Source organism: Notolepis coatsorum (assembly GCF_963971535.1).
Source record: "Notolepis coatsorum genome assembly, chromosome: 19".
Taxonomy (NCBI): Eukaryota; Metazoa; Chordata; class Actinopteri; order Aulopiformes; family Paralepididae; genus Notolepis; species Notolepis coatsorum.
The window spans coordinates 52,202,380-52,229,451 of record NC_140183.1 but is presented as its reverse complement, the minus strand read 5'-3'; the positions used below and the strand labels follow the sequence as shown (position 1 = coordinate 52,229,451).

The 27,072-nt window shown below is 39.9% G+C and overlaps 1 protein-coding gene across 1 annotated transcript; it reads right to left on the bottom strand.

The window, feature by feature from the left end:
* Positions 1 to 1,553: 1,553 nt before the first annotated feature.
* Positions 1,554 to 27,072, bottom strand: sh3d21 (SH3 domain containing 21). The gene is made up of 17 exons (XM_084335990.1): positions 26,866 to 27,072; positions 25,997 to 26,154; positions 25,510 to 25,567; positions 24,947 to 25,056; positions 23,102 to 23,192; positions 22,925 to 22,986; positions 22,781 to 22,826; positions 22,115 to 22,209; positions 20,743 to 20,844; positions 19,697 to 19,748; positions 17,154 to 17,204; positions 16,938 to 17,055; positions 11,493 to 11,655; positions 9,889 to 9,969; positions 3,338 to 3,537; positions 3,126 to 3,189; positions 1,554 to 2,179 (listed from the first exon to the last, which is right to left on the bottom strand). Exons 1-17 carry the CDS (start codon positions 26,870 to 26,872, stop codon positions 2,147 to 2,149), a joined length of 1,491 nt encoding a protein of 496 aa, XP_084192116.1. The 5' UTR covers positions 26,873 to 27,072; the 3' UTR covers positions 1,554 to 2,146.

The following is a 27,072-nucleotide window of genomic DNA, read 5'->3' as shown; positions in this document are numbered from 1 at the left end:
ACCTAGACTTTGCATAATAATAGGATACCGATAGCATAACAACGAGAAGAGCCAAACCAAAATACAAGCCCTGTACCAATTGGTGGGGGTTTGCTTGATCTGTGGTCCCGACTGGAAGGATGAGACATTAAGTTGTGCTTCAGTCTGAAGGAAACTGTCCTTCTGTAAACTAAGTTACATTGTTAACACTTTGGTTGCCTAAGGTTAAATTAATGATATACCATAGATTGCCAGCGCTATTTGTCTATGGAGAAAGTCCCCTTCTTTGCAGGGCTATAACTTTTTAAATTCTATTGCTACATTGCCATTATTAGGGCCCATTCAAAGTCCTATATGTATTGTTCATTGTGTAGCAACGTTAAACTTTTTCATTCACATATTCATAGTAAAGTATGGTCTAATGTATAAGTATGTTTTCATCTCTTTCTGCAGCTTTCTCCAGAACGTGATATATAGCCCCAAATGCATTATATTGATGATGAAATACAGTTTGATGGCAATCAGCGCGATATAAAAAATTCCAACTAGACGTACTTCTAGAAGTTACTACACGTCATCTGATGTTGACCGGATGGGCGAGGGGGCGTTTATAATTCCGTGGGCAGCGTTATACCAATCATCTAATGTGGGTCAAATGTTCATCATAGCAGTTAGTGTCGAACACGGTAATATTACACGCTAAAACTCACCCCAGTCTCCGCGGGCCGTTGGGCGATCAGCGTGGGGTAGACAGTTTTCCATTATGGGATGTTGAAATAGTCGGTCCATTTCCAGGTTGTATAATAATATATACGTCCAAATCATGTTGTTTTTTCGAGTTATTTGCAGCGATCGATGTTCACTGTGTGAAGACGGAGTCTCTCTAACATTAGCGAGTGCCCGGACCCCATATGGAGTGAGTCCTACCGGGTTAAAGGTTGACATCCGGTTTCGATCTGCCGATCGGCCACCAGATGGCGGTCTTGAACCGCTAGAGGATTGAGAGGAGATCACACTTGTGTCTCAGGCCAGCGGAGGGACATTATGAATCCGATCGCAGATTTTTGAAATATTGATATAAAGACGACGTACAGCGTCCCCCGGCAACTTTAGCATGGCCAGCAAAGACGTCTAAAGACGCCCCCTGGCAGTCAAAGTGTTAATTTAGTTTGTATTTACTTTTCTAGTTTAAGTCAATTCAATTAAAGAAATTGTAACTACAATTACATTTAAAACATTGTTATGCATAATAATCATCTGTTCTGTGCGCAAGCGAGGGAACATGTATGCGCGTGCGCGGGAGCGCGCGTGCACGTGGCGTCTGGGCAGTTCCCATATTACGACTGCACCACTGTCTATAGATGATATTATGAATTGAAAATGGGGGACCCAGATGTCAACAAGACGAAAGTCTTTCTCTGGTCTGCATCCCGTTAACAATTGTGTGTATTGAGCCGTACTGTATTGTACCCATTCTGCCATCCGTTTAAAGTTTTCAATCAATCAATGAATCACATGGCATCTTCGGTGTAAAAGAGTAGAGCTGCAGTGCCCCCCAATGGATTAATGCATCATTGCAGTTAATCTCTAACCACCTAGGGCTAGGCAAGATTTATTGGCAGTCAGCTATTAGGCAACATTTCAACATATACTGTAGGTACTGTAACAAAAAGACAGTATATTTAAATATTTGAACATATTTCTTGCTGTGTACACGTTCATATATTATATACATAGACATCGTCTGCTCTTGGTCCACAAACACAAAATGCATCTTGTATCCACCCCATAAGCAATAGAAATAACTAGACAAAATAAACACTGCATGACAATACATTATATGAAAAAAAGAACAAAAAGAAATAACAAATAACCCACCTATCCCCAATATTATGACTTCCAAAAGTTATGTACAACAGTATCGGTACAAAATAATCCAAGGTTATTTTACCTAAAAGTCTTTTGGAGGATTAGCCTCACCCCCTGGAAGATTAGCTCGGTCCAGTGCCCTCTTTGCTATTGTGTGTTTATGAAGGGAGTAGTCGCTTGTCTCTCTCCCTCTGCACATCACGTCAGGATCATATTCTCGTCGTGTCTGCTTGCAGTCTAAGGCCTTTGGCATAGTCTCTCGGACAAGCAGCCCGGTCACAGTGTGTGTCGGTTGGGATTAATGCTTCATCCTTAGATCCTGTACCTCGTCCTGTAGTAAAAAGAAGGACACGTTGTTGATTGAGCTACAGACTCTTCATCAGTGGTCCCCAGTCGTTTAACACAGTAACATACATTTTGTTTTATTGAAAGACCATATTTTTATGTAACATTACATTTATATTTTTATATTTACAGCATATATATATATATATATATATATATATATATATATATATATATATATATATATATATATATATTGAATATGGATCTGAATATACCTGCATAAAACCCCTCTATGTACTTACTTATACACCTGCATATAGCCCATAGCTATGATAGCATGCACAATAACAATAATGCTGTGTATACCATATATATATATTTATTCTCACCACATATATTTCTATCCACACCTGTCTGTACTTACCTGCACATAGTCCTTTTACATATCTGTAGATACTATATCTGTACATATCCCACTCTTACTAGTTACGCTGCTGGCCAGTATGACTACTACCATACTGTCTTTATACCTATATTATTATATCACAGTGATATGATATCACTGTACATATTATACTACAACTCTGTACATACCGTATATCTGATTAGCACTACACTCAGTAGTACTCATTCGTATATTTTGGACCCAGTTTAATAACCTGTACATTGTATATTACTATTGCACTTTACTGTTACATTTGCCAAACTTATTTTCGTTGTACTGTACTTGTGCTGTATAATGACAATACATTTTTTATCTAATCTAATCTAATATTTTTTATGTAACATTCACCAATCCAGTGCTATTTACTATAATATGTACTATTAATTTCAACCCTAAAGTTGAATTCATTCAACACCATTTCACAAATCAAATGGTTTACGTGGTGTTCACCCTCCACCGCACCCCTGGTCCGGGTCGCTCTGCCGTGCCAGGATGATGGAGTGTTGTGTCAATGCAGACAGATTACAAAACACACTTCACTGACCTGCAATGCCATTCGTTTGTTTCTCTCCTCTTTCAATTCCTCCTTCACTTCCTGCATGTCTCGCCTGAACAGAAGGGACAAGAAAGGAGCGACGGCTACGGAGGTTACGTGGGGTTATGGGGTGGCATCGGCCTATTTTCAGATAAACAACTTTGAAACGGAACTAACTCAGGTATAAAGTATCCTCCCTTTCGGAGATAAGCGCTACTCACTCTTGTCGTGTCTGAAGGAGTTCCAGGGCCAGCCTCAGGTCCTTAATCTCAGCCTGCAGGCTCTCCAGAGAAGCCTCGTCTTTGTGGTTCAGCGCCTTAGCATCCACCATGACTTTGGGTCGTGCTGCTGGCCGAGCAGGCGGAGGGGTCTTGGGCAGAAGCTCGGGTTTAGAAGGTGTCGGCGGGAGAGTTTCTGTAACCTGCAATGATTTAAAGGGATATTTCACTTTAGTAGAACTTGTCAAGTTTCATCAGTCTTACCTCTATGTACAAGTAATCTTGCAGAGGGCCGTGTGAACAGCCCAGAACATCTGTGGTTGTCAGCTCCCCTCCATCCAAGATATGGTCGGTGTGTCAGTAAAGCCTGAAGGATTATTAAGGACCCCAGCCACCCCAACCACAAACTGCTTCAGCTGTTGTCGTCCGCAGCCGCAAGGTCCAGACCAGCAGACCAGAGACAGTTTTTCCCCCAGGCTGTCAGACTTATGAACAAATAACACTAGAGGCCGGCTATCGACTTGTGACTGGAGTAATACAGTGCTATCGTATCGCTGTCTCTGCTACTGATTTGCACACACTACTGTTTTGCACACACTACACCCATGCAGTGTTTGTTAAAGGTGCAAGGGCTGCTTTATCACTAATTATCCTGCCTCTTTGCACCCACCACACCCACACTGTGACTACTACATTGTGACTATTGTATAGTAAATTAATCTATACAAAATCTTTAAATCTTTTTAATCTTTACACTTTTTCATTGCTTCTTTTTTGTACAACTTATGTTGATGCTGCTGAGGGACATTTCACTCCTCGAAGCTGTAACAGAATAGGGAAATGACAATAAAGCTGATTTTGATTCCGATTCTGTTGTGGGCCAAAAAAAACACACATTGGAAATGTTCTACTTCCAAGCAAGCTATCTGTCCTCACTGGTTCACATTATTTTAAAGGGTTCATAATATAATCTTGATAATGATCATAACTATATCATATCACCCAGGCAACCACTTTCTTCACTTTGCTGCCTTCTGGGAGGCACTATAGGTCTATTAAGACGTGCACTTCCAGGCTTCTGAAACTTCGCAATAATGATATCCGTGTAATAATATCCTGGCTAAGTGCAATAATATACTGCTGCACTCTGGCCATATGACTAGTGCAATATACAGAGACTATTATTCATATTTTTATACTCATACTTGTTTATACTTTATGTGCGTTATGTGTGTGAGTTGACTATGCTGCATGTGTGTGTGCAATAATATCCTGTGCAATCTCCTGGCTAAGTGCAATAATCGAATATGCTGGTGTGCATGTTGATTGTTGCTGGTGTTTTTATCTATAGGCTATTGTATGTACCACTGAAGGATCACACTACATTTAGTTGTACAACAAATAAAGGCATATTCCTATTCCTAAAATGATTTTGAATATTAGTCATTTATCAAAAAAAAAAAACATTGTATCAACTTTGATAGCGTATATACAAGCCTTCATTCAATACAAAGGTAGAGGCATTGCTTGGGTCAGTGATAATCAGACAGGTGTTCTTGACTAAATAAACAATCTTGATTCAGACACATCATGTTAGTCTGCTATGAAGACCTTATGAAGGCATATGTTATAAAGTCCTTATGAAGGCATGTTATGAAGACCTGCTAGTTTGTTGACACACATTGTTCTGCTTTTAATTTGTGGTGTAGCCATTCTAATAAAAGCTTTTAAACCCTGATGGATTTTTGAGTATCAGATGCTTAGACTATATACTTTAACTACTCACTCACTCACTCATAGTGATATACTGTATAAGATACTGTATCACTCACTCACTCACTCACTATATAGTGATATACTGTATAAGATACTGTATCACTCACTCACTCACTCACTATATAGTGATATACTGTATAAGATACTGTATCACTCACTCACTCACTCATAGTGATATACTGTATAAGATACTGTATCACTCACTCACTCACTCATAGTGATATACTGTATAAGATACTGTATCACTCACTCACTCACTCATAGTGATATACTGTATAAGACACTGTATCACTCACTCACTCACTCACTATATAGTGATATACTGTATAAGATACTGTATCACTCACTCACTCACTCACTATATAGTGATATACTGTATAAGATACTGTATCACTCACTCACTCACTCACTCATAGTGATATACTGTATAAGATACTGTATCACTCACTCACTCACTCACTATATAGTGATATACTGTATAAGATACTGTATCACTCACTCACTCACTCACTATATAGTGATATACTGTATAAGATACTGTATCACTCACTCACTCACTCATAGTGATATACTGTATAAGATACTGTATCACTCACTCACTCACTATATAGTGATATACTGTATAAGATACTGTATCACTCACTCACTCACTATATAGTGATATACTGTATAAGACACTGTATCACTCACTCACTCACTATATAGTGATATACTGTATAAGATACTGTATCACTCACTCACTCACTCACTATATAGTGATATACTGTATAAGATACTGTATCACTCACTCACTCACTCACTATATAGTGATATACTGTATAAGATACTGTATCACTCACTCACTCACTATATAGTGATATACTGTATAAGATACTGTATCACTCACTCACTCACTCACTATATAGTGATATACTGTATAAGATACTGTATCACTCACTCACTCACTATATAGTGATATACTGTATAAGGTACTGTATCACTCACTCACTCACTATATAGTGATATACTGTATAAGATACTGTATCACTCACTCACTCACTCATAGTGATATACTGTATAAGATACTGTATCACTCACTCACTCACTATATAGTGATATACTGTATAAGATACTGTATCACTCACTCACTCACTCACTATATAGTGATATACTGTATAAGATACTGTATCACTCACTCACTCACTCACTCACTATATAGTGATATACTGTATAAGATACTGTATCACTCACTCACTCACTATATAGTGATATACTGTATAAGGTACTGTATCACTCACTCACTCACTCACTCATAGTGATATACTGTATAAGGTACTGTATCACTCACTCACTCACTCACTCATAGTGATATACTGTATAAGATACTGTATCACTCACTCACTCACTCACTATATAGTGATATACTGTATAAGATACTGTATCACTCACTCACTCACTCACTATATAGTGATATACTGTATAAGGTACTGTATCACTCACTCACTCACTCACTATATAGTGATATACTGTATAAGATACTGTATCACTCACTCACTCACTATATAGTGATATACTGTATAAGATACTGTATCACTCACTCACTATATAGTGATATACTGTATAAGATACTGTATCACTCACTCACTCACTATATAGTGATATACTGTATAAGGTACTGTATCACTCACTCACTCACTCACTCATAGTGATATACTGTATAAGATACTGTATCACTCACTCACTCACTCACTATATAGTGATATACTGTATAAGATACTGTATCACTCACTCACTCACTCACTATATAGTGATATACTGTATAAGGTACTGTATCACTCACTCACTCACTCACTATATAGTGATATACTGTATAAGATACTGTATCACTCACTCACTCACTCACTATATAGTGATATACTGTATAAGGTACTGTATCACTCACTCACTCACTCACTATATAGTGATATACTGTATAAGATACTGTATCACTCACTCACTCACTATATAGTGATATACTGTATAAGATACTGTATCACTCACTCACTATATAGTGATATACTGTATAAGATACTGTATCACTCACTCACTCACTCACTATATAGTGATATACTGTATAAGGTACTGTATCACTCACTCACTCACTCACTATATAGTGATATACTGTATAAGGTACTGTATCACTCACTCACTCACTATATAGTGATATACTGTATAAGGTACTGTATCACTCACTCACTCACTCACTATATAGTGATATACTGTATACGATACTGTATCACTCACTCACTCACTCATAGTGATATACTGTATAAGGTACTGTATCACTCACTCACTCACTCACTATATAGTGATATACTGTATAAGATACTGTATCACTCACTCACTCACTCACTATATAGTGATATACTGTATAAGATACTGTATCACTCACTCACTATATAGTGATATACTGTATAAGATACTGTATCACTCACTCACTCACTATATAGTGATATACTGTATAAGATACTGTATCACTCACTCACTATATAGTGATATACTGTATAAGATACTGTATCACTCACTCACTCACTATATAGTGATATACTGTATAAGGTACTGTATCACTCACTCACTCACTATATAGTGATATACTGTATAAGATACTGTATCACTCACTCACTCACTATATAGTGATATACTGTATAAGATACTGTATCACTCACTCACTCACTCACTATATAGTGATATACTGTATAAGATACTGTATCACTCACTCACTCACTATATAGTGATATACTGTATAAGGTACTGTATCACTCACTCACTCACTATATAGTGATATACTGTATAAGATACTGTATCACTCACTCACTCACTATATAGTGATATACTGTATAAGATACTGTATCACTCACTCACTCACTCACTATATAGTGATATACTGTATAAGATACTGTATCACTCACTCACTCACTATATAGTGATATACTGTATAAGGTACTGTATCACTCACTCACTCACTATATAGTGATATACTGTATAAGGTACTGTATCACTCACTCACTCACTATATAGTGATATACTGTATAAGATACTGTATCACTCACTCACTCACTATATAGTGATATACTGTATAAGGTACTGTATCACTCACTCACTCACTCACTATATAGTGATATACTGTATAAGATACTGTATCACTCACTCACTCACTATATAGTGATATACTGTATAAGGTACTGTATCACTCACTCACTCACTATATAGTGATATACTGTATAAGGTACTGTATCACTCACTCACTCACTATATAGTGATATACTGTATAAGATACTGTATCACTCACTCACTCACTATATAGTGATATACTGTATAAGATACTGTATCACTCACTCACTCACTATATAGTGATATACTGTATAAGATACTGTATCACTCACTCACTCACTATATAGTGATATACTGTATAAGATACTGTATCACTCACTCACTCACTATATAGTGATATACTGTATAAGATACTGTATCACTCACTCACTCACTATATAGTGATATACTGTATAAGGTACTGTATCACTCACTCACTCACTATATAGTGATATACTGTATAAGATACTGTATCACTCACTCACTCACTCATAGTGATATACTGTATAAGGTACTGTATCACTCACTCACTCACTATATAGTGATATACTGTATAAGATACTGTATCACTCACTCACTCACTCACTATATAGTGATATACTGTATAAGGTACTGTATCACTCACTCACTCACTATATAGTGATATACTGTATAAGATACTGTATCACTCACTCACTCACTATATAGTGATATACTGTATAAGGTACTGTATCCTTCACTCAGAGTTAGCCCTTGCGGCAACATGCTTTGTGTGAGGCCATTGACCATTATTCACACTGTGGCCATTTTGCTCTTATGTCATGCTCCATTTCTGTTCCAAAGTGTGGATCGGATGGAAAGGAATCCCAACCTGAGCATGCAAAATGGCCGCCGTGTGAATGTGGTCAATTTATCTTCGCGTCTATGAGAGTTTTTGAATAAAAATTAAGATATTATCACAAGCAGTTGTGTGATGGAACCTGATGGAACCAACAGTAACTTAGAAGGTACCATTCTATACCATACTGTGTGATGTGATATGACCATTTTAAAGGGTCCCATTTCCAAATGTTCAGTCATTCTTACACTCGGACAACACAAGCACTGGCTCTTGCAAACTAAAGAAGTTGACTACCCTACCCTGCTATCAGATATTTTTCTAATTTAGAAGTATAAACCTCAATGTTCAGTATATCAAAATTAGGCAGTTATGCTGCTCTGATTAAAGGTTATGTTAAAGTGGTATGTGGTGGTCCAGTTATGCTGCTCTGATTATCTCCTCTTGAAGTTGACAGGCTTCAAATATGAAAGTATATAATCTTCATCTATTTTACCATGTTTTCTATGCAAAATCTTTTTCTTCAAAATAACTAGTAACTGATGGGTTGAGATAAATGTAGTGGAGGAAAAAGTACAATATTTCCTTTGAAATGTAGTGGAGTAAAAGTAAAAAGTATAAAAATATAAAATAATAATAATAATAAAATAAAGTTCCCTAAAATGAAAATACTCACGTAAAGTACAAGTAGCTCGGAACTTTACTTGAGTACAGTACTTGAGTAAAAATACTTCCACCACTGTATTTTGAACATCATAATAACACTGCATTTCACATGTAGTTATATTCTGAACATCATAATAACACTGCATTTCACATGTAGTGATATCCTGAACATCATAATAACACAAACCTTTGGCAATCCAGGCGACTTCTCTCCCGGGGGCATTTTGGGCGATGACTCCACATCCGTCTGGTCGGTGGCACTCTGAGCCTGCGGGATTAGCATCCGTCATGACATTAATGATGTCATCCTACTCACACTGTGCCCCCGCAAACTGTCCATGTCAACCAGGCCAACGTGTCAAACGGGCCTGTCTCTGGGCTATCACAGAGGATGAGTCGAGAAGAGACACCACTCTGACTAACCACACTCTTCCAGGAACAGCCTGGGGAGTGTAATGTAAGGAGGCCAGGAATCTGTCACTGCAAGACCCAAATGTGAGTACTGATGTCTGACATCCTTATGTGAGACTATACATCCTCTGGGCAGGCAGTATGGGTTGGTTTCTTACAAGATAAACAAGGAAGTTGCCTTATTATTCGTGCTGTGGTTGTGAAGGTTATTATTTGCAATACATTTTGACTAGCACTGCCTCCCTGTGGTTGCCTGTGGCTCAGATGGTTCATAGTGGTTCTTGAAATGCCTTGGTTGGATTATATAATTATATAAAAATGCAGTAGATCTCTATACAGTAATAGATCATCATGGTAATTGTCATAGTATTTATTGTCATTATAATAGACATCGTGGCTTATGCCACATGCAGCCTCAGGAACCATGTCTGTGTTGGCTCCACTACATAAACAGATTGTTTATAGTAATACTGTGCATGATCATTACACTAGAGGTTCCAGTAATGGGCAGCTTGAATTACCAGGTCCAAAAACCCACACTTTTCTATTTTATTATTGTATTTTGCACAATCAATGCGGACAAGACCACTCGCATTTCACTGTATGCCCTGGTATGTATGTGACAAATAAACCTCTTGATTCTTGAAAAACCCACGCTTTAAGGAGATATTTTATTTTTAGATCATTGACTCTTTGGAATAACCTGCCTCAAAGCCTCTGCTGAATTTACAGTAAATTAACTTTTAAAAATAATCTTAAATTGTATTTTGGTTTTTGTTTTCTGTTTCTTTGCTCACATGTAATTTTAGCTATCTTATTTGTTAGCTTCATTATGCATTGTGTGTTGAGTACTGACATTTAATAATTTTGTTTTGCAACAATAATTGTTTTTGTATGTTTTTTTTGTGTGGACCCCAGGAAGACTAGCTGGTTGCTATGGCACCAGCTAATGGGGATCCTTAATAAAAAATAAAATCACTACACACAGCTAAGCTCTTAAGCTCAGGCATATTCACCTTCACAACTTCCTTGGTACATCCTTGGTACATCAAACCCGATACAGGCACCGGTACTGGATATGGAGCCAATACCAGGCTGGAAGAAGGTACTGGTATCGGAAAATTTCCCTAATTCTAAAAGCTGATACCAAGATTCGTAACGTGTCATTATAACAAAGTTTCTCTGAAGGAGAAAAACAGATCTTATCTCAGTCTTGTCCAATGACTCCAAACTAATGTTCTAAAGTCTATACTGTTCAGTTAAAGTAATGGATTGGTTCAGCACTCAGCAACGGCAAATAGCTTCAGTTTAGGACTTGGAATGGTTATCAGCGTGGTATCACGTTAATAAGTGGTATCGGTGCATCCATGGTAAACATACCTGTGGTACTATAACCAGGCCGGACGGAGGTCTCCTCTGTGGGGGTTTTGCTCTGTTCGCTGTGGGGTGAAGCAGTTTCTCTGGGGACACGTCCAATGCGTCAAACTGGTCAGAGTCCTTGTCCTCTGGACGCTTTGGTACCACAGGAGCTTCACCATTTGTCCTGTTGAAAAGAATAGAATAGAATAGAATAGAATAACTTAAACTTAAAATGTGGTTTGATTTCAACAAATTGTCATTAAATTTATCCAAGACCAAAATAATGCTGTTTGGAAATTGTAGGAAAGATATAATGTGTACAGATAAAAATAGATGGGGTGGATATTGAAAGAGTGTCTGAAATAAAATGTCTTGGTGTCACGATTGACGAAAGAAATCATTGGAAATCACATATTAAACATATTCAAACCAAATTGGTAAGGAGCATTTCAGTAATAAACAAAGCAAAGCAGGTCCTGGATCACAAATCACTTCACATTCTCTACTGTTCACTAGTTTCACCATATTTAACTTACTGCGTTGAAGTCTGGGGAAATAATTATAAATGCTCATTACACCCATTAAACATCCTACAGAAAAGAGCTGTGCGCATCATTCACAAGGTTGGATATCTGGAACATACTCATTCACTATTCTTACAGTCAAAATGATTCAAATGTATGATATTGTAATGTATCAAACCGCACAAATAATGTACAAAGCAAAAAATAATAAACCCCCAAGAAATATTCAAAGATTGTTCAACGTGCAAGATGGGGGGGTTACAATTTAAGGGGAACATTTGAAAAGATACAGTTTCCGAACGACCATGAAAAGTCTTTGTATCTCAATTTGCAGAATACAATTATGGAATGTTCTGATTGTGGAGTTAAAGCAATGTCAAAACATAAAACAGTTACAAATAAAATACAGTCAAATGGTTTTCCAGAGGTACAGAGATGAAGAAGGGGTTTGATAACTGGCAGTATGTATGTGTATGTATATGTATGTATATATGTGCATAATAGGTATGTAGTTGTATATATGTATATAAAATGGCTAGAGAAATGGCTATAGAGTAAATGACTAAACAACTTAAATTTGAGTTTGACTTTTGTGTTTTTTGTTTCGTTTTTTATAAAAAAAAATATATACATGTATTATTTGAACGGCTTAAGAGTTAAGACTATATCTATACTTGATGTTTGTTTGTTGTTGTTGCATATTTGAAATAAACTTCAATCAAATCAAATCAATCAAACGTTGCCCTCATTAGGAACGCAAGGATCTATGAACGGCTCCCCCGTGCAAGTTCTTACACCTAACCGGTTCGCCAGAAATTCATTTCCATTTAAATTGTATTATTATTTATAATTATTATTTTATAAATGTTATCCAAAGCGACTTACAAGTTGTGTACAACAAGTCAGTGAAACCGGTCTTATTTGACATGCCCTGCTGCAGGCGACATTGCAGACCACATTACCAAGAGGTGAATTCAAATGTGTCTGGATGCCTTTTAACACATTCGGGGCCATTGGGATTAGACTATGAGGCCCGCTTGAGGCCAGCTTTTCATTACAAGTTTTCACTGTGCGTGAGGTTGTTTGTAGAGCTAAATCTATATTTTATATTATTGCTATGTGTCCATTGTCATTGTCAATTAGGGCTGCAACGATTAGTCGACATAATCGACGACGTCGATTATAAAAAATCGTCGACGAGAAATTGTTGCGTCGATTAGTAATTAAATTTTTTTTTTTTTTTTTTTTGCACTACCTATCTTTGTGAGAGTGGCTTCTCAGGGTTCCAGACAACATCATAAAATGATGATCCCATAGCAAATTTTGGACATTGAAAACATTGTTCCCCTGCAGGAGATGATGATCAGACTAGACACACAATACATTACACACGTACTCCTCTCACTCACACACAGCGATCAGAGTAAGACACACACATACACACTCCTCTCACTCACACACAGCGATCAGAGTAAGACACACACACATACACACTCCTCTCTCTCACACACAGCGATCAGAGTAAGACACACACACATTCACACTCCTCTCACTCACACACAGCAATCAGAGTAAGACACACACACATACACAAATTACACAGTACACACCTCTCACTCACACAGCGATCAGAGTAAGACACACACACAAATTACACAGTACACACACTCCTCTCACTCACACAGCGATCAGAGTAAGACACACACACATACACACACACACGGACTCCTCTCACACACAGCAAACAAAAGTTATTTAAAGTACACTTCCACTTTAATTTGTATTATTTAATTTATTTATCTTGTTATGAGTGATTGCTGTATTGTTCTTCAAATACATTTTCATTTAAAGTGGCTTAAAGATCCAAATTCAAATGTTTCATGAGTCATTATTTTAATTTGCTATGGGATCATCATGTTATGATGTTGTTGTTTGGTCCTGACAAGAGTCTCAAAGTCTGGGGTGATGGTAGACAAGCAACTCTGAGGTCATGCTCAATGTCCAATCTGTTCCTCTGCTCTGTCTTCAGCTGGACCAGAGCTGAGAAGCCACTTTCACAAAGATACTGTAGGTAATTATATTATATTATTATATTATTATAATTATATTGTTGTTTACATTGGATTTCGATTAGTCGACTAATCGAAAAAATAATCGGCAGATTAGTCGACTACCAAATTAGTCATTAGTTGCAGCCCTATTGTCAATTGACAGTATAAACCTTCCCTTCAATATGCCATAAAGAAAAAAATGTCATCAATACGTTCCAGTTTTATAGCATCGTGAATATGAACTATATACTGCAATGGTCTGGGGTAATTCCTGCAAAGCTAGTTATAGGGCGCTAAGCTAATAACGTTAAATTGATTGGCGTTTCGGCCCTACACAAGCTAGAATTAAAAATCTAAATGCATATGATCGGTATCATGTTCCACCATGAATGCATGAAAGGGGGGGGGGGGTAGGGGAAGTCGTTTCTGATTATTGATTACCAATAACGGCATTCATTATTGCAGCATCATACGCTGACCGGGTGGATGGCTATGAAAACAAGGCCCGATCAGACTGAAATTTACGTCAAATCGCTCTTACCTGTGGCCGGTTGGATTCCAAAAATAATTTCCCAGTTATTTGATCGCCATCTGGTAGATCGATATGGCCATTGGCTGATGCTATATTCCTTTACTGCATACTGAATTCGGCGTCGCAAAAAGTATTCCAGGCGATCTGGTGAAGCCATACCTTTAGCCTAACAGAAAAGCTAACCCGGAGCAGAAAAAAAGTGACACCTGGTCTGCAACAGGGGAAACTCCATTATCGAGACAGCGCCAATACCAGGATCTGGCCGGTCCTGCACTTTCGGAGTCCTGATATGCCTTTTCCAGCCAAAATACAGCTCTGTGACATTGAGTAGGATATTAAAATGGAATAAAAGCAAAACCGAGTTTACCACGTATATATACGTAGGGGAGTGAGTTTACTTGCAGTACCGCTACGTGCCACAGTCACTTCACAACACTTGAAGTGACTGTGGATATACTCGCGGTACCTCCGTTACATCAACAAGAAGAGTAAAACTCTGGCAACTAAGAAAAGAGATATTGTTCGTCAAACAGTGTTGAACTTGAGTGCTACAGTGTGCATTGTGCATAGTAGTAAAGACATATTAGTATGGTAGGTACTAGGTAGTAATGAGTGCAAAATACTTTTTCTAAATAAATTATTTCTTCATTTCAGATATTTCAGTTTCACCCAAACAACACTTCTTAGCTAATTACACAATCTTCTAGCAGTTAGCATTTCCTGGATGACAGTGTGTCCAGCTGGGCAATAGTGACCATGATAGGTTTGCAGGATTAGTTGCGTCACACAGGCCGGGCGGCTCAGATTCTGTGGCAGTAGAGGGAAGCTCCAGTGGAAGTGTGAAAAGGGCACTCTGGTGACAAGTTCTGCACAAATAACAATCTGTATAGTCAAAGTCATGCCTCCAAAAGGAGTTAACACATTTTTGAGAGGAGGGGACCTTTAATATCTTCATTTGATGAAAACAGATGTGGCTTTCCGTTTGGAAACAGTTGCGGTCGCTGTGAATGTGGTTCTCCTGCACTCTTTGTGCTGATGCATGCAGGTGCACGGCATTGCAGCTTTTTTTTTTTATCTACTTTTTCTCCCATTTTCTATTTTTCTCCCATCCCAATTTCGTATCGTCCAATTCTACCCTCCCCTGTCTCGAACGCTGTTAGGCCATGCCTCCCACAAGCCGGCTGTAATGTGGACGAAGCCATACATTGCACGAGTCCCCTCCGGTACTCGAGGTAGCAGCCGTCGCATCTTTTCACCTGCACAGCGCGATCTTTCAGCGTTGGGGGTCTGCGTTTGGAGGGCACGCCGCCCCCGTCGCTTCCTGATTCTACTGCGCAGGCGCACCAACCGACCTGTAGGAGTCGCTGTCCACAACGTCCGATCCCCACCCATCAGCTTCCCACCCCGTAATACTGCCAAATGTATTAGTATGAACGACCAGCCAAGCTGAAGCAATGCGGAGAGCTGGGCTCGAACCCAGCGTCTCCTGCATTGGTGGTGAGCACCTTGCCCACTGCACCACCTAGCCGCCCTACGGCATTGCAGCTTGAAACCTCGACCTACAGTATGTCTCAGTTTAGAATGGCATTCAGGTTTTCTGTCAACGCAGTTCATAGAAAATAAATACGCCAAAACGTCCAGTCTTCCATAAACCTCACAGCATTAATTTGATCTCGTATGAAGGCAATACATAATAAATGTGGTGGTGAAGCCCTTGAAGAGAATTGAGAATGATCCATCACAACAAGTCCTTCCATACATGTTGCTTTGGAGAGAGCTGTTAACTCCATTAGTTGTCCCTGCTGCCCAAGCCATTTTTTATTTCCCCAGCCTTATTTGTGTGCGTGCGTGTGTGTGTGTGTGCATGTGGATGTCTCTGTGTGTGTGTGTGTGTGTGTGTGTGTGTGTGTGTGTGTGTGTGTGTGTGTGTGTGTGTGTGTGTGTGTGTGTGTGTGCGCACGTGTGTTTGTCTCAGGAAACAGGAAATGGGCTGCTCTCGTCTGTTTGGGCCCGATCTGACTCATCCTGGAGTTTCCACTGCGCCACTAAAGGTTGGGCATCCTGGCATTCAGACTACCATGGCAACCCATGTCACCAACCAGAGTCATTCTAACCAAAGGCCCAGCTCCTGGTGCCAGTCGAAAGAGAAGAACGTGTTCCTGACATTTACGACAGACCCTTTGCTTTTCTCATTAGAGAGTTTGGAACTGAATACCTACTAAAGTTTAACTATGAGTGCCCTGCTTGTCCCTGTCGGTTAAGGAAACATATCCCTCACAACAGCATACATGTTGACTTTGAAGTGGTGATAAATGGTAATGACACTGAAAATCTGAGTTATTTTGGTGTGTTAACTCACTTGGGTAACACTTTGACTGGCTTGTCCTTGACTGGAGGCGGCCCGGGTTTGTTGAAAGGTGGGAGCTTGACTTTGATTGGAGGATTGGTTCTCAGGTCTTTACCATCTGGTTTTTCATCTGCAAAACACATTGCCGTTAATCTACATAATCATTTCGTCATGAGGATTATGATCCAGTGGAGCCATAGATTTAATGAAAGGCGGATGTGTCTGTACCTTTTGTCTTTGCAGGGCCAACTTTCTCCATTACTGAAGCCTCTGCTTTCACTGAGAGAGAACAAATGACATGCTGAGGAATTACAATGCCCTTTGTAAGTAATAGGCTTGTACTTTAAAGGCCCAATCCTCAATTGAAACATTAACAAACGGGTTGACCCACCACTGATGGTATTGTAGGATTTCTTTCCTCAAGAGCAAACATACAGTATGCCCAAAATGAAGATGGTAAAAAGAACATTCTGGATTGGGGCTTTAAAATAAAATAGAAAATATGGTTACATTATGGTTCTTTGTGGTTGTATAGTATGTGTTGGGCACACACATTACACAGGGTGAACAATGGAGTTATATAATACCAATCTCTTATATCCCATTACTGCAAATATCACTGTTGCAATTCGATCTCTTATACACCGGTATTGTTTTTGTTATGACTTGTGAGAAACAAAATGTCTACTTACTATTCATATATATATACTATATGCTATACTTCCTTTGGCTTCACCCTGTAAGCATCATGCCTTAATGTGGTTCAGTGAACATGTTTTCTGACCCTCGACTTTACTGAATTCCAGACATGGGAAGCGGAGGATCGGCACGTCATTGGAGCAGACCAGGTCACACAGCTGTATCCAATAGGACTGGCGCTTACTATGGGTTCCAACAAGCGGCTCTGGGACAGTCACTCTGGCTTTACACCGAGGGTGACAGCCTCTGGGAGAGGGCCTTGGCTCGCACACGGAGAAAGAATAGATCCTTAAATCATGAAGCCTCAGTGAACCCAAGGAATAGCCAGAGAGAAATTGCCCTACCTCGTTCTGAGCGAGACATGCAAGTCAAGTATTTATTGAAACGGGTGAGTCAAGGATATTTAAGGAACCTAACTCACAAATCTACCGCACTAAGTCAACACAAACACCCCCGTCCGTGGAGCCCAAGCAGCACTATAAAGTGTACTCCTTAAGAGGAGAAGAAGAAAAAAGCAGGACCTTTGCATGGCACAACAATGAAGCCAGACGCGGTGCTGATATACTGAAGGGATCAGAATAGAGGATTGCCTACCTTGTCTGGCCAGAGCATTATCCAACATCACCTCCCTCAAGCAAGCCCTCCACACAGTGCTCCTGCTTGGACTCTATGCTTGTGAGAAATCTCTGTGACAGAACTCTTCTCCCCCTCCTCCCCACTGGCTTCCTCCAAGACTTGTGAACCAGGTCACATGACAACCCCCCCTCCATCCTTAACCGACTTCCTGTGACATGCTGTAACCCTTCAAGAGATAGTAAGTAGTGAGTAGGAGTACTATAGCGATGGAGTGGGGGAAGGACAAGACGAGAGGCTGGGCTGAGATTTTCTTTGGTCAGAAAACCGAATCTTCGAGTTGTGGAACAAGCTGGTTTTTAGCTGCAATGTGCAACCTGAATTGGAGTGTGTTTAACCCTTTCACTACCACACTACCAAATGGTTAACCCTTTCACTGTGACAATACAGAAGGTTAACCCTTTCACTGCCACACGACAAAGGTTTAACCCTTTCACAACCACACTACAGACGGTTAACCGCCACACTACAGACGGTTAACCGTCTGTAGTGTGGTAGTGAAAGGGTTAACCTTCTGTAGTGTGGTAGTGAAAGGTTAACCTTCTGTAGTGTGGCAGTGAAAGGTTAACCTTCTGTAGTGTGGTAGTGAAAGGGTTCACAACAAAAAAGACAAAAGAGTATGCTTTTTGTGACGCCCGAGTGTTTATGGATGAAGCTTCACTGAAGACCACATCCTGCTCTATGCTGCCGACAGAGCAGCATTCAGACATCCTGATATGCTCTCTTCATGCCGTCTTTGTACCCATTCAAAGCTCTTAAATAAGAAATGTTTGCAAAACAGGCAGCACCAATGCAATTATTATAGGCTATGTGATGAAAGGAAACTAAAAACGTGTGTGTGTGTGAAAGCATTTTATTATTGTCTTACATTATGTCATTATTACTTACTGTTATCTGACCCATAGTGCACAGTAACGATGCCCACTATTTTGTCATGAACAGCCAATAAACAGCCAAAATGAAGTGTTGTGGTCCTTTTCTAACTATTTCATCCTACACGGTTGCTGTAAATATCATAAATAAATGCAATCATTTTGAATTCACCAATGCAGTATAAGCCTATTTTATGTGCAACTTTTCACCAAATCATTGACCAAGAAATAATTTCTGGCCTTCCCCATACCACACGTGCCATGTGGCATGCGACCAAACATGATGCGGCTAATTTCTCTCACAGCTAAAACAACAACAGTCCAACATAGTACATACTCAGCACTGTCAACTCTGAGCCAGACAAAAAAAAACACCCGCCGTAGACAGAAGCCAATGGCTGGATAAAGCTCCCCAGTTCTCCGGTCAAAATGTCTACATCGAGTGACAAACCTGCTCTCCAATTCAGTCAAAACTCTGCATAGACTAACAAACAAGCATAGCGTCAAATAACAAATCGACATTATTGTATCAGTGTATCTGATGAAAGTGGTACACAGGGCTCTTACCTGAGCGTCTCGTTGTGCCTTGACGTGCCGGCAGTGGGCCCGTGGTTATGAACTAGAGGAGGAGAAACAGCAAAGCGTAAGTTGGCAAGTACAGTAGATATTTCTCCCTGGTGCTTCACAGACACCTCTATTCTTCGCACTCTTTCCACTGAGGGAATTTTCAGTGAGTAAACCAGAAATAGAGGATGTTGAAAACATCACTGAGTCACTGCCCTTTATAGAAGTAATAATATTTTTTTTTTATAATACAGGAGACTCGTGTCAGAAAAGAAAACATTTGCCAGTGGACAGTGAAGTCATACTATGGATGAAGGGGCTGTTTTGATCCCTTTAATAAAGAACATTTTAAATAAAAATGTATAACCTATATCAATTACCCCCGACACACCACTAACCGCCTCGGCCAGTCCTTCATCAGGCTCCACAGCCGTGGGCAGGGACCGCTGCCAGCAGCCGGAGAACTAACGGCAGCAGAACTCGAGAACTACTAGGAATGTCTGATCACTAAGTGTGTCTGACTATTACCACGAAAACTGCATGGACTACAACGTATAATGTATATCATGCCAGTTAGGGTACCTTGTGTATACTGCACCTGTGTATACTGTATATACTTTACTTACTCATAGTATATACAGATTCTAAGTGTTATTGACCATATTTATTGTAACGAAAAATATAACTGATAACTTAAGGCATATATAATTTGATTAGACTGCCTAGTTTCTCATATGCTTAGATTCAGAGTTAATTATATTGTTTACACTGCTTATTTTTATCTGTACTATAATCTGATTGCCTATATTCATGTCTTCTACTATTACCATCCCGTACCTGTACCTGTACCTCCCCCATGCTGCTATGACGCCTGAATTTCCCCAAGGGGATCAATAAAGGAATATCTTATCTTATCTTATCATATCGTATCCATGGCGTCATGGCGGCTCTCGTAGAACAGTCAAACCTCACACTGGGATGTGGGGAAGCGTGCGTTCATTAGGAATACAGCGAGGCTGTTCTCGAGGACGTGCCTCTGGCCCACTCACTTGCAGACTGTCTGTCGGTGGTATCACCATGACGAAGTTATCAGGGAAGAAACCCTGGCGTCCGTCCACCTCTCCCTCCCACCAGCCGTCGTCCTCCGATTCCTTCAGGAGATAAAAACGGTCAAATTAGAACCTCAAAGACACCAAGCTGTCCGTAGGAATCTGAAGTTGACGTCTAAGAGGGGTTACCAAGGGGTCAAGAGAAGCATACTTGTTTGTGGCCTGCAGTGGTCTTTTATACTGATCAAAGTTATCTCAGAAATGTTTGTTGTGTCCACTGGTACCAGATGATTGGGACAACAGCAGCAGTAATTGAATTGATCTTGCTGCAGTATCTCATGTATTGTGCCACATATTCCCTGTAAAAAAGGCGAAAGAGCGCCTCTACCACCTGAGATAACGAAGGAAGTTCAGAGTATCAGGGAAGATACTCCATTCCTTCTATTCCGGGGCTGTAGAGAGCATTCTGACTGGAAACATCACTGCCTGGTTTGGAAACAGTGCGGCCCAGGACAAGAAGGCCCTATAGAGAGTGGTGCGCTCAGCAGAGCGTACTACGGGTACTGCACTACCACCCCTGCAGGACTTATACAATAGGAGGTGCAAATCCAGAGCCTGCAGAATAATGAAGGACCCTCACCACCCCAACAACAGCCTTTTCAAGCTGCTGCGGTCAGACAAGCTCCTCCGCATGCGCAACAAGAACAGAGCTTCTTCCCTCAGGCCATCAGAACACTGAACACTGATCTCTCCACACACAAGCACACATGAACACACACACAACACAATATTCTGCACTCACTCACACACAAACGCACCATAGGTCACTTTAAACACACAAGAAAAGGACACTTTGGAAGGGGAAAAAGGACACTTTAAGAAAATAACTTGTTGTGATTATTGCATATTATAGTTAGTAACAGCAAGTATAGCATAGGGACATAGAAGTAAAAACTGTATATTGTATAGTAGTGTACATAGGACCCAGTGCCTTTAAGTGATTTATTAACCTAATCTATTTGATCATGTCTATTCTACTTATTTTATTACTATTTACTATTATTACTATTATATTTTTGCACAATCGTAGCGGGCATGGCCAACCGCATTTCACTGTATGCCCTGGTATGTATGTGATGAATAAACTCTTGAATCTTGAATCTATAAGGTAATACAACAGGTTGGGTGGTTGGGAGGATATTTTTGTTACAGACATGCCCTTACTGTACCTTGAAGTACTCCTGTGATTTATTGCAAGAATAAGCTACCAGTAAATATCAGATCAGCTTTCCTTCTTAGTTTTTCAAGAAGCACAACATTGTGAGAATGTATCTGGGAAAACATTGTTCCGTAATGTGATAAAGGCTCAAACCTTGCTGATTATTGTAACAGTTTCTCCTTTCTTGAGATCCAACTCGTCATCAGTGCAGGCTGTGTAGTCAAACATGACTAGGCAACATTCCATCACTAAGTAGACATGAGAGAAACACAGTAAGTAGACATGAGAGAAACACAGTAAGTAGCACACCAAGGTTGTAAAAGTAAATGTGTGACTGGAGTTGGACGTCTCTACGATGAATGAATGAATGACTTTTATTTATATAGCACGATAGCGTCATGACTAACGTATCCTAATCACGTGACCTCTGTCTGTCTGATCAACTGTGGAATCTGGTAGTACCGGTAATTCACAGTGTCACTGACTCAAAACGTTATCCAAGGAGGGTGTGATTAAGTGAGATAAAGAAGCTGTGTGAACCCTTGATCATAACAAGACTTCCTGGTCTATGACGTCAATCAAAGCGTTTACAGTGCAGGCACACTAAGGAACAGGTATTTCCACCTGTCACATGCCAATGATGTGTCCTTTGTGGGACATGAGGTACTGTAAGTCCGAAAATAGAATCCATGTCAAAACAGATTAGAAAGGTTTCTCATTTATTGTTGGGTTTATAACCTTTCAAGGGATTAAATAGTATTAAGGAACTTTACTTTAAAGGGAGCACATTTTCACCTTAAAAGAGCCTTGTGAACTCACCATTTTTATTTTTGTTCCTCACAGTTGTTCTTTGAGGTTGCTTCGTCTGAACAAAAACAAAATATATTGAATCAATAGAAGACAGAGCTTAAGACTTCTGGCAGCCTGAGAATGGAAATTCAGTTCCTGCATTGCATTGCACACCTCCTTACTGAATACTGCATCTGTGAGTTTGGGTCTCGCCTTGCCCTCGTTAAGCCTTGCATCTGTAAAAGGTTAAACAGTAGTCCATGATTTCTCCTCAGCTCCATCAATCTTAGCAATAATTCTAAGAATGTAATGGTAAAGAACATCAGACATTTGGTGGCGAGTGTCTCTCACCTTTAGGAGAGACAAAGACTTCTTTTACGAAATTTGACGGAAATGCTCCCACTTTACCGCTCTTCATTCCCATCCACCATCCATCTTCGATCTGCCAGACGGGAGAAGGGAGGGCCAGAGAAGGCACAGAGAAAATATGTGAGATTGGAGCGATTACATTATCAGAGCTATTTGTGTTTCAACAGTCATCCCCAAATACTTGTACTGCAACACAAACAATTCACAGCTGTACCAACAGACTGCTGGAAAATTAGACATCATCACACAGATTACAAGTTCACGCAACATGCTAATATCAAGATGTTATCTGGCTACTAAATAGCCAGACCATTCAGAGACACTGTGGGAACAAGTTGGATCAGTCCACATGCATCAGTAACATTGGAATGTGTCCATGGAACATGTCGAACAGCCAAATACTGTAGGGGAGATACCGTGTGTGTGTGTGTGTGTGTGTGTGTGTGTGTGTGTGTGTGTGTGTGTGTGTGTGTGTGTGTGTGTGTGTGTGTGTGTGTGTGTGTGTGTGTGTGTGTGTGTGTGTGTGTGCGTGCGTGCGTGCGTGTGTGTGTAAATAGTGACGTTTACAGTTTAGGAGGTGGTTGAATAGTGATGTTTACAGTTTAGGAGGTGGTTGAATTGTGATGTTTACAGTTTAGGAGGTGGTTGAAACTATTGATTTAAAAGGATATTTCACTTTAGTAGAACTAAACTAGAGATGTTATGCATCTGCAGGTAAGCTAGCGACCACTGCTGTCCCTGTTCCTCGCTGTCAACACTACTAGTTCTCCCAGGTGTCAGGCAATTTGGGGACCTTGTCAAAATCTCTTTGTCTGTGTGTCTGTGACGCACATGTCTTGAGAACAGGTCATCCAGTCGACTCCACTCTGCTGCTGCTGCTGTGCAGATTTCGATGAAACAATTCAACAAGTCAATTGTGAGTCAACATGAACACATTCCACGTCCCCCATATTGTTTAGTCTCTTTTATAAATAAGAACCAAATATTACTTATTAACATTTTTATTTCACGGCGTCTATGAAGCCCTGTTTCTTCACTGGAAAGGATGATGAAGGTATGGTTTAAAAGACACTCTGTTTACTTCTTCTGATAATTACATCACTGCATAATTCATAAATGTTCAGACCAACTTAATTTTTGGTTATTATTAGTGATTTGAGTGTATATACACCCAATCCAACGTTACTGATTTTCTTTCAAACTAATTTTGGTTGCAGATGTCCAGATTTGGTACAGTTGTAAAACATTTAAAATAAAGTTATTTTCAGTTATAAGGCACTTGTGGCAAAGCTGTTTTGCAGGCTGTGACGTACAGGCATAGAGGCAGCTCTGTGTATCTCTTGGAAAGAATTTGCCCAGTAATATAGACGGCTTCACTGGAATGCTGTGGCTATGGAACAGTGGCTTGTCAACTGCATTAGCGAGCATTGCAACAGGAAATAAACACGGTCCTTTTAGAATGTTATTGTTGTCGCTTTTAAACGGTATATTATAGCATTTCTGTTCCATTTTCATTACTATACACAGAGGTTTTCATGACGTCTACAGTTTGCTCAGTTCAGAACAAAAACAATATTGCATTCTTTATAAATTAAATGCAAAGAAAAACTATTCAGCACCTTAAAATTAATTTCATCATTATATAGTGTATTTATCCCTTCATATCAAATTAAATAATATAATATAATATCATTGACATATATTTTATTGATGTTTATTATTGTTCACTCTTGCAATACATAAATAAATACATAAAAAAGGAGTGTCAATTCTCAACCAATCGAGTGGCACCCCAACAGCAACAGTGATGAAAGAAGGTCAGTCTACCTCTCGGAGGATCTGAACCGTCTCCCCGACAGCCAGCTCCAGCTCATCCTCGTTCAGGGGTGTGTAGGCGAAGGCCACCTCGCACCTCCTCGTCTGTTTCATCATCCTGGCTGAAGACACAAAGCATTTCACCAGCCACATCAAAAGATGGACGCAGCATTTATATCTGTTGTTACCAAAAGTACAAACGGCAAAGTGTACAGGAGGGAAGGCGAGCGGGTCTCAGCAGGCTGGGGTTGAGACTGCAAAGCATTTGACGCTCCTTCATGTTTTCCAGAACATCTAAGCCCTCAAAGGGACTGTGTTTTGTTTTTATCCTCCATTTCTGTGCATTATAATTAAGCTTGGTGTGGCACGGATGTGGTCTATATATATTTACAGTGAGCAGGGAGTGCTTGTTATGCCGTCTTGCTGACAATATGTCTGCATTTCCATGACCGCAGGCCTAAACACACGTGGGTTTTTCGTGGACCAAGATTTGATGTTTGACAGACTAGCTTCTGCTTTGCAGGAGGAGAAAATGTAAAACAAAGTAAATGCTGAGTTTGTAAAAAGCGTCTTACACTTCCGGAGGCTTCTGGGTTCCCTCTTGCTCTCGCCTATCAGATAGACTGGCACCTCCTGGAGGGAAGACAGACATAAAGCGCTGTAGACATACACATGGGCATATACACACACACACACACCACGCAAACACACACAAACACGCACACACACAAACATGGACACACACACAAACATGCACACACAAACATGGACACAAACACACGTGCAAACACACACACAAACAAACATGCACACAAACACTCACGCAAACACACACAAACACGGACACACACAAACATGGGCACAAACACTCACAAACACGCATGCAAACACACATGCACACAAACATGGACACACACACACACACATGCAAACACACATAAAACACGCACGCACGCACGCAAACACACACAAATACAGACACAAACACACACACGCACACATACAGTACACACTCACACAAACTAACAACCAACAGGAACATGGACAACAGGTTGGACAGACCTTGACAAAGTTGGCAGGGAAGATGCCTCTTTTCCCCCTCAGCTCTCCCTCCAGCCATCCCTCCTCGCTGGCCTTGGTGACCTTCTTCACCACGTCCCCGGTCTTCACCCACATCTCGTCCTTCATGGTGCCCTCGAAGTCAATCAGCACCAGCACCTCTACAATAAACATTTATTACAGCATACATTCATTTAGAAATGAGAGCAGCGAGTTAGACTCAAACAACACTGATCCAATCGCGGCCATTGTCTTGTCTCATTAGAGAATAATGTGAAGAGAGGAGCATGCTTGTTTCAACAGGCTGGGTGGTATACGTTGCTGAGGGATACAGTACCGAGGTTATCAAGTAATGGAGAGGGGATCTTTTTGAACGACAGATTACGACATTTTACTGCCTAATCTTGTCTGTGCAAAGAGAAATCTACGCAAAGCAGTTAAATCGAGATGACTCCTGCAGACGACTACTTCATAGGTACTCTATGAACACCGAGACAACTGCATATTGGACTCCCAAGGGGTTGAGAATGAATACAAATTTGTAGGACATGTCCACTCCTTTCCCCAGCTTTATGACAATATGATATTATGTGTCTATGATTAAAGAAAATCAGTTCACCCTACCTGTTCAGAAAGTAAAACATACATTATGTAAATTAACTATGTCAATTAAACATGTAGCACTCAGCATTTACTTTGTACTTTGTGTAGTCTCTAGTTAACATTCAAGTGAAGAGGATCATGTTTTGATACCAACAGCATTCTATGCAGGCTCAAAATTACTCACTATCGTCACAACTAGAGAGAAAGAGAGAGAGAGAGAGCTGTACACATTCCCATAGACGCATATTATTTTAATGATATTTACTTACCCGCCATGGTTTCTTAGAAAGCTGCACTATCCTTCAGGCTTGAATCTAGATCTCCTCTCCTGAGTGACAGAGCGCTCTTTGAATAGAACGAGAACTGAAAGAGAAACGCTCTGTTGCCTATGACCTATACAGATAATGGCAGTGAAGGCCTTTCTTCCTCCTTGTCAAACATTAACATTGAGCAACTTTCCTGCGGCTAGTCACGAC